This window comes from Abramis brama (genome assembly GCF_963993115.1).
Source record: "Abramis brama genome assembly, chromosome: 25".
In the NCBI taxonomy this organism is placed as follows: Eukaryota; Metazoa; Chordata; class Actinopteri; order Cypriniformes; family Leuciscidae; genus Abramis; species Abramis brama.
Window position 1 is genome coordinate 8,458,703 of NC_139987.1, and position 14,559 is coordinate 8,473,261.

The following is a 14,559-nucleotide window of genomic DNA, read 5'->3' on the forward strand; positions in this document are numbered from 1 at the left end:
CAGCATTTATTAGTAATTTCAGCATTTACTAAAACATTATTAAAATCAAAAGTTGTATTTGTTAACATTAGTTAATGCACTGACTGTGACATATGAACAAACAATTAACAGTTGTATTATTATTAACTATCATTAACAAATACAGTAACGTGTTGCTCATGGTTAGTTCATGTTAATATGAATAATACACAAATGAACCTTATTGTAAAGTGTTACTATGAAATCAAATATATAAATTCCTTACAATTTAGAGTTGGACATGGATTTCATTTCAATGTATTTCCCCAAGCTAATAAGGCCTTGGATAAACGAATGACATTGTCAAACTGAGAATGCGGCTGACATCGAGTTTTACTTTTATTATAGTTAAGCATAACTCGCATGCTGCCGCAACTTTTACAGTAGCATGGTAGGATAAATGTAATTTTCCGTATTAGCTTAATGTTACCTGCCGGCTGCTCGTGTAGTTTGAAGACACATACATATACGCGTCGCGTACATAGTGCTGCAAAGGAAATTCCGCCTACCTCTTCACCTCCGCCAAATGCTTCCGCCAAAAATGTTTTATATAATTTTTCTTGTATTATTATTGTTAGTGGCAATGTGTATAAGTGTATTGTTATTTATTATAATATTTATAATAATAATTCTTATTATTTACATTTATCAGAGAGGGGCACAAATTACATTTTGAGACAAAAGGGGCAGGGGCTTGGAACACTAACACACTCAATTATGCCAAAATGTCGTTTTGTCGAGTATCCTCATAAGAGCTAACTGAGCAGTCTTAAATTAGTGAAAAAAAGTCTTAAATGAACACAAAGAGTTGTGAGAGAATGAGGCACGTGTGAAATGTGTCGTGCAGCAGCCTGGTCTTAAAGTGACAGCAGCCAATAAAGCTTTCTGTCAGTAAAGTTAATCAAAGAACAAAGGTAACAGAGAAAAACACTCACTGCTCTTGACTAAAGAACTTATGTAACTTTAATAAGGATTAATCTATATATAATTTAAATGTATGCAGTCCAAACTGTTTGATAACTTTATTCAATTTCTGTATATTTCCTACCTGTTCAACAAATATTTAAAATATACTGTCTTTATGTTGTTACTACATTAATGTTGACAGTTATGCTTGTGATCTGAGAAATGCACCAAAGCAACTGAGAAAAACTGAAACAATATTGGTTTTCTTGAGGGTTTTCTACGGTGGCCGAGAGAGCTCAACGCGCTGCAACTGAAGAAAACACATGCAAATAGAAAAAACACCCGCAAATTAAGAAAACATCTTCATCAGTTTCACAACACATGTGTGCTCCAAATACTCACAACACAACCAAATACAGAAACGCGCTGCAAAAGTTCACAACACAAACAAATACAGAAACGCGCTGCAAATAGGACAGAACACAACGGAAATGTTTCCGGGGAACCCAATAAGTGACGGACGGACGGCTGGGACGTGCTTATTGCTCGTGAGCTTTACCTATGCCCTACTCTCTTAAAAGGGCAGACGGCAGAGCCCTTGAATTGGGCACTTTGGAGGGAGCGGGGCACTTGTGTGCCATTATGTTGATGAAGGGAGCAACGAAAGACAACGTAATTTCCTCATTATTTTCACCTGGGATGTTCCCATGACAACGCAGCGCGTGTCCATCAGCTGAATAGCTGTTCTTACAATATAGTATTATAGTATTATTGCTGTTAACATAACTGTTGCAAATAAATATACATTTTATACAACAAAGTTTTTAAAATATGCGTTATATCTGTGTGTGAGTGTCTCAACTTTAAAACTTGCCGTCTCATATTTGGACCTATAGCTGCATTCTAACATTTCTTATGAAACTTATTTTAACATAACATGACAAAATGTGTACAATGTAACTGATGTATAGATTAATGTCTTTCCCTCATGTTCTTTTTCTCTATCTTTTTTATTTATTTATTTATTTATTTTAGTCTTCAGCTCATTGTTCTTTTTAGTATTCTTATGACATTGAACATATTGTAAATACATTTTGTATATTGTATACAAAGTTGTATGTCATAAACGTGTCATCTCTGTATGTTTTGCAAAAAAATTTAAATAATAATAAAAGTAGACAGCTGTAAGCACGTCCTAGCCGGGTCCGTCACTTATTGGGTTCCCCGGAAACATTTCCGTTGTGTTCTGTTCTATTTGCAGCGCGTTTCTGTATTTGTTTGTGTTGTGAACTTTTGCAGCGCGTTTCTGTATTTGGTTGTGTTGTGAGTATTTGGAGCACACGTGTTGTGAAACAGATGAAGATGTTTTCTTAATTTGCAGGTGTTTTTCTATTTGCATGTGTTTTCTTCAGTTGCAGCGCATTGAGCTCTCTCGGCCACCGTAGTTTTCACATCAATCCGGAATTCGGCCATATTGGAGGCACTTGATCTGAATGGACTCGCAAATCTGGCTTATTATTGCTGCTGAAAAATGGTCGTGTTTTGATCTGTACTAATCGGTCGCACCGGTAAAAACATTTGGAGTTCTATAGACTGTCAAAAGTTAAAGAGAAGAGTGCAAAAAACTGAGAAAAGACTGTGTATCGCAACTGTTCAGATCAATTTGTGTGAAAGGATAAGTATTATACTAGTCTAACAACAATACAACAATACAAACTGCACATAACAAATTGAAGACTTAAACTATTCATTTTAAACAAATTAATTAATTTATCGATTAGCCTGTTTGAAAAGGATTTTCAGGCTAGTAAATAAAACTAGATAAAAGTTATTAAAAATGTCACACATGATAAGAATTCTATTATTAATTACTGAACCTCACAGACTAACCTTACAGACGCTCACATGCAAACACAACACTGACGTCTTCCAGGTCAAGCATCTGTCAATCAAAAACTCAGTAGCCAATGAGAACACATCGCTGTTAGCCCCACCCCCACGAGAGTTATGTGCCTGAATGGCGGACGAAAACTCAGAGAGCATAAACGAAAACTTCAGAAGAGTAAATAAAAACTCTGGAGGCGCATTTGTAAGTACAGATCAGCGAAAGAAAAAAAGAGAAAACAGTTAGTAAAACATGCAGTGTACTAAAAACAAAGTCAAAAATTTTGCCTCCGGTTTCAAAGACATTTTATTAAGTTTCAATTTATATTTTCATTCATTTCTTGAAAAGTTTGTTCAATTTTAAAGGCACAAAAATAATCCCATAATAAACTTGCTGAAAAGTCACGTGGTTCAACCAACATGCAGAAAAAAAACAGGAAATGAAATCATAGAGAAGACCTCTGGTGGAGCCTCGTGACTGTGCGTCAAGGTCAATAAAGTGTCAGATAATTTTACCTTTTTATGACAAGCCTTTTACACCCTGAACTAACTTTGGTTTGTCATAAAACGGTAAAATTATCTAACACTTTAAAAGACTTATTGATGCTCAGTATTTGTTTTTTAGACATTATTACACTTTATTAGACATTAATTGCATTAGTATTAAGTGTTCCTCAAATATATACTGTCCATATACATACATACATGTAAAGAAAAAAAATACTTTTACATGATGAATGCACAACACGTTACATTTTTTAAATGGTATTCTAGGGTGGAGATGTTTATGGAAGACATGTATTACGAAGTTAAATTGCATCTGATTACATTAGCATTCATTAAAATGCCTAAATATTGGTGCCGTTTCTGAGAAACACCAGCTCATTGGTCAGTGTAATCTTGCTGTTTTTGATTATGTAAAAAATCTGTCAAGAGATGCCTTTAACAGACCATAAACAGTGATATGCAGGAGTTACATTGTATGATCGATTTATAATAGTATAGTAATAGTGAATAAGATGAAGGCCGTGCAGACGGTCAGGTGTTTATGATTATAAGACCTTACATCTTAAAGATAAGTGTTTATGGCTGTGATGAGATATGACGGTATTTTTAAAGGCATTGTTGAGAAGTTGATGAAGTTAAAGATGTCTTTGTCAACCAGACCTTATGCCAAATTATCTGTTTTTAACTTTAATCTGTGCACCTTTAAAGCTTATCCATCATTGTCTGGACCAAAAGAGAGCAGACTATGAATTTCCCCATTAGATTTCCAAAACAAACAGGATAGATAGACACTGAGATTTGGCTGCTCATGGTATCATGATATAACCAAGCGGCAACCTCCCCGTCTCTCTCTTGAAACCAACACGGAAGTGAGTTAAACTGCAATTCATTGACTGGCCGCTTGGCCTGGCTGCAGAAGTGAGTCAAATCTGTATCTCCCTCATGTTAAAATTACCAACTTTACAGCAGAAAAAAACATGTTTACAGCCTGGATCTCTATGTGGCTTTGCTCTATACAGCTAATTTTGCCCTTCATAACAACTGTGAGGGGGGTGATTTTTTTTATAACTTAGTTGATTAATATTTAAATTTAAGGGTGTGGCCACTTGAGTGACAGATGGATTGCCGCTGATGTCAATGCTAGCCGTTTGTCTGCTGTTACTAGCCGTCACGACACCTCAGCAAATGTTAGCTGCTGAACTTGCCTTCTCTGCAGTGTTTGTGCTTTTTTTCGGGATTATTTCATACAATTTAATACTTCGGTACAAAGCCCACGTCTTTGGATTCCGTCGTTATCGTTCGAGAGAACAACCAGCGCTGTATTTCAGTTGTTTTCCTCTGTGAACATGCACTAAATTTTCACATTTAAAACGTCAATAAAGGCTCGTTCGTTCTGCTCTCATGGAACAGATGGCTTATACCGGTAATATGCTTATGTACCGTCAGATGAAATCATGCAGGCGTCGGCGCTTTCTCCGTCCGTGCAATAAATGCACATGAATGAGCGCGGATTTTCTAGCGCATTTACTTGAACTTCAAAGGCAATATATCTATGGTTTAACGGTTTAACCCATTTGAGAGGCGGCCAAAATCAGAATTTAAAATGGACTGAATAAGCTCTCTACGAACTTGACGAGCGATGCCGCGCTGACGGACCATGAAAGAGTGACTGACATGTATGCACATAAATCACTGTCACACACAAACACTCTCGAAGTAATACACAGTCTCACTTGTAGCCATGTCTTTTAACTATTATAATATTTCGAAGGGCAAAAACAGGAACTTTTAATTGGCTTTACATCATCAGCTAACTCGATCACGTCGAGCTAGGTGATTTCAGATAGCCAGGCTCATATCTATGGCCAGGCTCCTCAGCTCCACTCACGCACTGTTTGCCTATTTTCTGTTATCCGGGAGTGACGCAAGGCCAAGATGGCGACGGCCGGCTCCGCCCACTTTAGGCTTCAAAAATGCTCTTCAGAAACCTACGGGTGACGTCACGGACACTACGTCCATATTTTTTTACAGTCTATGGATATAACCAACAAGATATTCATCTACTATCTGAACCTGAAAATGTTCATGGCATCATTGGTTAATGACTGATACTTTAGCCGCACATTCAGAGTGTTGTAGCACATTTCTAAAGAAAAATGTGGTTATCTAATGAACTTAAAGAATTTCAGTATTCATAAACCGTAGGTGAAAAATACCTGGATGACTGACTACTTCTGGCGAGATTCTGAAGTGCACATCCAATGAACACTTTACTATCCCATGAGGCCATGGGATAGGATAAATTAATGTCAGTGAAGCGACACAACTGATGCTGTAGATCACATGACAGTGACAACATGGCTGGTGTAGTACATCTGAATATCATTCTACACACATTCATACTATACAGATACATATACATACTATACTTTTTTAACAGTCACAAAGCAAGTTTCAAACCAAATGTAATACCTGTGATTGTGGACAACGCGTCTTTCTTAACTTGTTAATGCTGTGCTAAGATAGTAGCTAAACTGTTAGCTTGCAAACTAAAGGCTAACTAAAAACACATAGGGAAATGTTTAATTAAAAAAAAAAATTAGCTTTGGTAATTTAATGTAGTATGTAATTAGATTATGCAAATTATAAATTATATAAATTTACATATTTTAATGATTAAGAATAAATACACTGTAAATCAGTTTTCAGTCATTTTTAATCAGGCACTGTGCAGCAAACCTTTACAACTTTCTCAGTAGAACAGAATAGATTTTGCCAATAGAGAGCCTAAGTCCCTCCCCTCCGCTTCCAGCTCATGGGACCTTATTTCGGAAAAATATGTATGGTAGTCAATGGCGAGAGACAACTTATCTTTTTATTCCATCTGAACTGTGCCCTGAATTACACATATGATGTTTGTCAATTTAAAAGATAATTATGAAAGTCAAGAAAGTCGCAGTTTGTCATAAAACAGAAGAGCAACATTTAGTTTTATGTGAAAATCGCTCAATGAACTACATCTCTCGTCTCGCACTATGTACGTCACCATCTGTTGCTCGTATGTGTGCAGTCTGGTACAAAACACTCAGGCATGACGGCGCAACGTTACGTTTATAACGTATGACTATAGAAAAAATGACAGACGTTAGCTTCAGTAAAGTTAGCTTCATTCATTGAGAGAAAAGGTATGACGTCACATGTGCGCCTTTTGGGTTTACGTATTTTCACAGTCTTATACCTCAACAGTTTTACACCAAACTGCGACTTTCTTGACTTTAAAATGTATCTTTTAAATTGACAAACATCATATGTGTAATTCAGGGCACAATTCAAACAAGATCAAAATATTTGTTGTCTCTCGCCATTGACTACCATACAATATTTTTCCGAATTAAAGTCCCATGGTGTTCCACCGGAAAGGGAGGGACTTAGGTTCTCTATTGTATCACTTCAGGAGGGAAGGGTGATTCATATCCATTAAATGATCCATCTGTAGTGTTGGAGCCCAGTATGCAAAATTTAGTTTGATGTTTCATCAGCTATTTTCACTTTCTTTTGTCTTCAAGCTGCAATGCCACTTTGCACATCAGGGTGTCCTTATAACCAGTGTTACAGTGTAGACTAATGTCTGGACCATAAATTGCAGTAGTTGATCTTTAGCTGAATCAATGAAACCCATTAATTAAGATGCAGGTGATGTGGTTGATGAAATGTGCTTTTACACTTTACAGGAACCCAGTCTCACACTTCCCACTATATAAGTTGATCATTAATGATTCTCAATCTCAGATTTTGACAGCTGTAAGTCACAAACACACTTTTATAATTAACTCTGAGGAGGTCACACCCATCTGTAGACGCACACGTATAAGTGAAAGCGTGCGGACACACAGTCACACACCTGCAGGTGAACTCAGAGAGGGACGCAGTGTGGTGCTCCACTTGCCCTGCAAACACCATTAAAATGGGGGAAGATTATTTTGGATTCTCTTATCTCCGCAATGAGAACAGAAGAAATGTCACCATTCATATTAACAATCCAGCGGACATCTCGGTGATTGTTATATATTTTTTGGTGGTTCTGGCTGTGGGAGTATGGGTAAGTGGCCAGCAGTTTACATTCACCAACATTTTCCATTGACTTGTTGACCTTGCGTCAACATATAAATCTACAAGGGCTTGGACTATGTGAGATAAGTCTGAAGAAAGAATGATGATTCTGGCTGATTTTGCAAAAAAATTATAATATAATATATAATAATATAATATAATAGTCAAATTCTGAGTTTGTTTTAGTCATGTTTATTGTTTGTATTTCTGTTTGTATAAGTTTACTTGTCATGTTCTAGCTTGTCATTGCTTCTAGCTTGTTAATTAGTTCTATTCTCATCACATACTGTGGTTGTAAGGAATCGCTCGAAGACTAGGAGTCCAAACAAAACACTCTTTATTATAATCCACAAGGAAAATGCAGGTACCATAGGAGAATAATAGGTAACCACTTTGTACAATTAACTTAGACTAACACCAGACAAATAAAGAGGAGCAACTAATGCCGAGATCACACTGAACAATTTTTAGCCCTATTTTCGCTCGCTGGACAATCACGCAGTGGGAATTATCAAAGACGCGATCTGAAAGAATCAGGTGTGCACACACCAGCAAGTAAATGTTACCCCAGATAGTCATGCAGTGTGAAAAGAACATTGACCCGACTACTTTGAAAATCGTGCAGTGTTAACTCGGCATAAGAGAATTTATAGAGACTAAATGAGATAACTCAACAATACATAACTGAACTGAGGACTTTAATCAATCTGTAACCATAGAAACTAAACAGCAGGGAACAGAGGAGAACAGAACTAATTAACAAGCTAGACGCAATGACAAACTCGAACAAGGAAACTGAATCAAGCAGAAATACAAACATGACTTAGGTTATGTTTACACACAGTTTTTCCTGAGTTTTCTGCGTACAGACGACACCATTGTCAAACCGATCCCCATTCACACGGATCAGCGAAAACGCTGTTGCGGACTGTAGGGTTTTAATAGGTAGGTGAATGCTCATCCACTAGGCTCCGGTAAGAAGCGTGACAGGAGATAGGGAACTGGTAAACGCTTTATAGATTTGAATGTTCACACGCATTTTTCTATTATATGTACAAGGTATTGAATGTGTTTTTTCTGGAATAAACAGAATAAAAAGATACATCAGTGTATGTCTAATAACTTTGAGTTACACAAACATAAACAGCAACTCACTGCTGACACGTTATTTATATATAAACCAACGTCACATGGGATTAACAGCTGCGACCACATACAAGTGAATCACTGTATACAACTCATATCATATCAGCAAGTCAGATTGCACAAGATGAATATTTGAATACAACAATGTAACAAACATACATCACTTATTACTGTGTATAAATAAATAAACTTACATTCAATCACACACATTAACACCTGAGGAAATGGCGGAGCAAACGGCTGGTGAAAGTGAAAGTAAACACAATAGGAATAGCGGAAACTAATGTTTCCCAGCACCATACACAGTAAAACGTTTCATAATAAAAGTCCTTCTCGTATACTCTTATATAGGTAATTTAGAACAGCCGCCCCCAGATTAGCATAGCTAATATGTGTAAAGATAAACTCCCTAGTCCTTGGAGTCGGTGTCACCTCCACCCGGAAGTGATGGAAGTCTGACCAGTTTGGCCACAGGTTGTAGGTATAAGCGGTCATTGACCTTGATTTGAGCTGACCGAATGTGTCCATTATCACTGGTAATCAACTTGACAACCCTACCAGTTGGCCATTGAGCTCTGGGAAGCTGCGGATCCATAATCATTACCACCATGTCCTTAGTTAAATCCTGGGTTTTTTGCTGCCACTTCTGGCAAGTCTGGAGGCTTGGGAGGTAATGTTGAATGTAGTATGACCAGAAGTGATCCACAATGGTCTGAGAATGTCGCCAGCGGCGCTTGGATTGCGTTTCGGGAGTGTAGATCACCTGGGGAAGTGAGGCATCTCGCCGCCCCATAAGCAGCATGTTAGGGGTAATCGGGTCTGCAACATCGGATGAGACGTATCCCAGTGGCTTGCTGTTGAGGATGCTCTACTTCAATCAGTAATGTACGTAGTACTTCCTCTGGAACCGACTGGCTCCCGATAACTACCCGCAGGGCAGATTTTACTGATCTAATCTCCCTTTCCCATGCGCCACTGAAGTGTGGTGCGGCGGGAGGATTAATTTTAAAGTTGATCTGATGACTAGCCAACAACTCTTGCAGTTTAGATTCCATTACTTTGAAGGTTTCACTTAGCTCGGTCTCAGCTCCTCGGATATTGGTCCCTTGATCCGAGAGGATTTCGGATGGGGTTCCTCTGTGGGCTATAATGCGTCTTAAGTGCCAACAAAAATGCATCTGTATCAGTGCTGTTGAGGAGGTCAAGGTGAATGCATCTGGTCGTCAAACACTTGAAGATGACTCACCATCGCTTTTGCGATGGCTCATCGCTAGTGCGACAGCCAATCTTCACAATGAAGGGCCCAAAGCAGTCAACTCCAGTTGAAAATAATACGGTTGGTACAGTCGTAGGCGAGCTAAAGGTAAGTCAGCCATGATAGGCACAGTCGGCTTGGCTCTCCAATTCTGGCACTCCACACACTCTCTCTGATGTTGCCTTACTGCTTGTCTGCCTCTCAGGATCCAGTAGTGGCGACAGAGTTTAGCGAAAAAACCTGTCAGGTCCTGGATGGAGAAGGCATTCATCAAAGTGCTTTATGAGAAGTTTAGTCACCTTATGGTTTGGGTGTAAAACCACTGGGTGGATCTCCGTTTCACTTAAGAAATCAAGTTTCCGCAGTCTTCCTCCCACACGGATCAGTCCTAGTGTGCAATCCAACTCTAGTGCAAGTGTGTTCAGACAGCTGGATGCAGTCACAGGTTTCGCTGCCTTCAAGGCCTTAAGTTCCTCTGAGAAGGTCTCCTCCTGACATCGACTCAATATGAGTGTTTCCGCACTCCGCTAATCAGGGTGGATCCCTGCTAATCTGCATGCTCATGCCTTGGGTAGCCACCCCGTGAAGAAACTGGTAAGCAGCATCAATCAAGTCCTTCCAGGAAGTGTACTGGGATGCATCAAGAATGGCAGAACCTTGATCATTTACAACTAGACCACGAAATACAACTTTCTTTGTCTCTGATATGTCATCTTGGGCCATCAAGAGCATGAATGGCCAGTGATCTGGTGGTTCACAAAGGAATTTTGGACCCTGACTCCACCTGCCTGGGTTCGCCAGCTCTGTAAGTGTCTTCCCTCTAGTAATATCATCCGCCGGGTAATTGGGGGAATCCACATATCTCCATGAGAGAAGCTCTGTCAACTCTTGGATTTCTGCAACTCTTGTCCCAACGAAAACTTTATCCCTACAAGCCTCGGACTGTATCCAAGTCAGGACAGTAGTAGAGTCAGTCCATAATGTCACTTCCTCTATGGGGATCGTCAGTTCCTGGCTGAGGAAATTGGCGAGCTGGGCACTGGTCAGAGCTGTGCAGAGTTCGAGACGTGGGATTGAAAGTTTGGGGGCTACCCTAGAGCGGGCCATGACAAAGGAGGTATGAATCTCTCCATGCTGCTCAACAAGGAGGTAAGCAACTGATCCATAGGCCACCTTTGATGCATCACCAAACACATGCAAGCTAAATTTTGATGTCTCCACATCAAAGTTGGAAGGGATGTAGCATCTGTTAAGCTTGATCTTGCCGAGGTCAGGCAACTCCTCCTCCCATATTTTCCACTTCTCTAGCAAGTCTGTGGGAAGGTTCGGATCATCCTAATTCCTTGGTTTAGCCCAAAGCTTCTGGACAAGAATCTTGGCCCGTGTGGTAAAGGGAATGATAAACCCTAGGGAGTCATATTGTGACGTCAAGACCTTGTAAATGTGTCTCATTGTTGGAGGGTGCTCTACCATGGCATGATGCCGGTAGCCCAGTTGGTCCTCTAGACAGTGCCACATCAAACCCAGAGCTGGTTCCAAAGGATCCAAATTATACTGTTGCAACCACAGTTCAATGCTCTCTGAACGAACCAATAATGGTAAATGCTGAATGACTGAAGGTACATTAGAAGCCCACTGTCTTATTTCGAAGCCCCCTGAGGCAAGAAGAGGTCTCATCTTGTCAATCAATTGCTTAGCTTTCGTAGCAGTGGGAAGACTTTGTAGACAATTGTCTACATAAAAGCTTCACTGTATAGACTGCAGTACTTCTTCATGTCCAGGCTGCTGGCTGCGAACATGTGTCTGTAGAGTAAAGGTAGCACAGCAGGGACTGCAGGTCTTCCCAAAAGGTAAGACTTGCCACTCGTAGACGTCAGGCAGATCCTCTCTACGCATGTTCCTCCAAATAAACCTCAGCAGGGGTTTGTCTTTGGGTAGGAGTCACACCTGGTGAAACATGCTGCGTATATCACCACTAATGGCAACCGGATACTGCCTAAACTGAAGGAGAACTCCCATCAATGAGGCACCAAGGCTGGGACCAGAAAGCAGCTGCTGATTAGCCCAGATGCACATAGGAGCAGTTAAAAACCAGCCGGTCTTTGTCATTGTGGTGTACAAGGTGGTGTGGTATGAACCATGACTATTCATTGGGCTGCAGATTCTCTGGTGGTACCTTAACAACATACCCTGAATCGAATCTGAGGTGTATATTGCCACATTCTCTAGAAGGTTTCTTTAGCGTGAGCACTACTCCCTGGCAGAAGGGAGATTGGGAAGGGGAATGAAATGGACCGCCTAAGAATAATCTAGGTACAGGCATAGGTCCAATAACAGAGGCAATTCCAAAAGGGTTGGGGAAAACTGAGCTGCAGGCCTGGACAGGACTAGGAGAAACCAAACAGGTTCAAAGAACTTGACAAGGCAAAATATAACAATATTTGAGAGGCTGGAGAGTGACAGAAAAACAGTCAAAACACTCTGGCAGAGAAGGCAGATAGAGAAGGGATCTAAATAGTGTGAGAAATCAAACAAGAGGGGAATCAGGTGAGAGAGGTGTGCAAGAGCACTAATTACAATGCTGCGCAGCTGTGGTTGCCCAGGAAACAAAGTGCGGGGAAATTAAGAAACAGGTGAGAGATAGGTGCGCAGTAGCACTGATTACAAATGCAGCACAGCTGTGATGCTGTGGAAATATACAGGGAAACATAACCAAGAGACAAAGCAGGAAGGGCAATGATCAAACTCAAGTCCTGACAACATGAAACAATACTTGATAAGGACACATGGCAAACATGAGGGCTTAAATACACACAAGACTTATGACAAGACAAGGGACACCTGTGCACAATGAACCAATGACAACATGACACAACCACATTGACAACACATGGCAGGATCACATGACTAACAGAGGGAATCACATGACTGACATGAAACATGAACCAAAACAAGACGTGACAGATACTTCTATTTAACACTAAAAATATATATTTTTTAATTATTACTAAATTATTTAAAAAATTTCATACAGTACATTACAATATTCTCAAATCAACTCATGAATTTTTGGTACAATCTTAATGTATCTTAATTAAGGGCATTATATTACTGGCATCATTTTTTTTAACAAGGCCATTGAACGCCAATCCATCAACACTATAAGAAATGTGTCTGCAGGTATGACACCATATAAAGTCAAATGTGATTTTGTCTAAAATGTTTAGCTTCTGGAACTCTTCATATGCTGAATTGAATTCTTTTTTTTTTTGTTCAAAGGCAATGGTACGGACAAATCGATCCACAGTAGGAGGCTTTTTCCTGGCTGGCAGAAGTATGGTGTGGTGGCCGGTAAGGAAATGGACATGGATGGTGGATGACCAAGCTTTAAACCTTAAAAGCATTTTGTTTTGTGCACCAGATGTGATGGACATATATAAAATGACAATGCCTGATCATTTACTACATCAATAGCGATCAATCAGTGTGCAAAATGTGGTGAATTGTCGTAATGTGCTACTCAAGACTGAAACTGCCAAAAATAAGAGCTGATTATGTATCTATCAATAGCATGACCAGTGATTATGTTGGTTTGAGAAAGAGCCAAAAAAAATAAAAAAAATACATTACATCCTTATGCATCGCTTTCTGCCAGGACTTTTACGTGCTTTTCCCAAACCACTGAAGTGACGTTGACGTCCAGGTTAGCAGTAGCATGAGCTGTCAGGCAAGTGTTATTTAAATAAACTCCTGATGTACTTACAAACTTTCCAATGCCTCGTTTTATGAGTACAGAACCTATTTGTACTACTGTAGACTTTGGTACCATTCTGGGCATTATTAATGGCGTAATTTACGAGATACATCATAGGATCCATTAGCGCCTGCACTAAGCCATCCCGCTGATTTCTCTAAATAAGCTCTGACTTTAATAATGTTCAACCAAGGGAAAAAGGCTTCTGGGGGGTGTTTGGCTCTAGGCTGGGGGGTGTTTGGCCCTAGGTTGATTTTACTCCGAACCATCCCTTTAAAGGGAATGTGAGATGATGCTCTGATTGGTTTATTTCACGTTACGCCCAAACCACACCTATGAGCAATGTAGCTACTTCAGATCAACCCATTTTAGATTTGCGACGAGATCCGCCCACAAAGTTACTTGCATTTCACGTTTGATACTTGCGTTTCAGATCATTAAAATAGGGCCCTAAGAGTCTCATATCCCATTCTCTTTAAATGTCAGTTGCGCTCACGCCATCGCAGATTCGCTATTTACATGATGGAATTTGATAGTGGAAAGACCGAAGCCGTCTCCAGAGCGTAAACGGATCTGCTCGTGCGCGAGGTAAAAGTGCGCAAGCAGACCATCTACGGGACAAGCCGGATTCCACCATATCTTTATGTACACAATAATAATCTTTTACATTGTAATCCTTTTATTTTAAATATTTGGCATGTTTGTGTCCCTGTGTGTTTAATAAGCAGAGTGTACGCGCGTTGTGGGCCTGGCTTTATCAAGCCAACATCAAAGTTTGTTCACAAACTTTAGCTTCTAGTTTCACTTTGTTACTGATATAGCATGATAATGACCCTAACTGCCCTTCCATTTCAGAACCTTGATATGATGATAGGGTGAATGAAATCTTTTGTGGGGCCATAATGCTATGATGCCCAATGTGACCCACAATTCATTACAGCTGCTTTTGTCATGCAGTATTTATGGAGCAATCATGCTT

The 14,559-nt window shown here is 39.7% G+C and overlaps 1 protein-coding gene across 1 annotated transcript in view; it reads left to right on the forward strand.

Annotated features, from left to right (window-relative positions):
* Positions 1–7,279: 7,279 nt before the first annotated feature.
* Positions 7,280–14,559, forward strand: part of LOC311076946 (sodium/glucose cotransporter 1-like) — a gene marked incomplete at both ends in the record, with an annotated part of 39,794 nt that continues 32,514 nt past the window's right edge. The window contains 2 exons of the mRNA XM_084105453.1: positions 7,280–7,414; positions 13,106–13,177. Of these exons, the coding sequence (XP_083961579.1) occupies positions 7,280–7,414; positions 13,106–13,177 (207 nt within the window). The remainder of the gene's footprint in view (positions 7,415–13,105; positions 13,178–14,559) is intronic.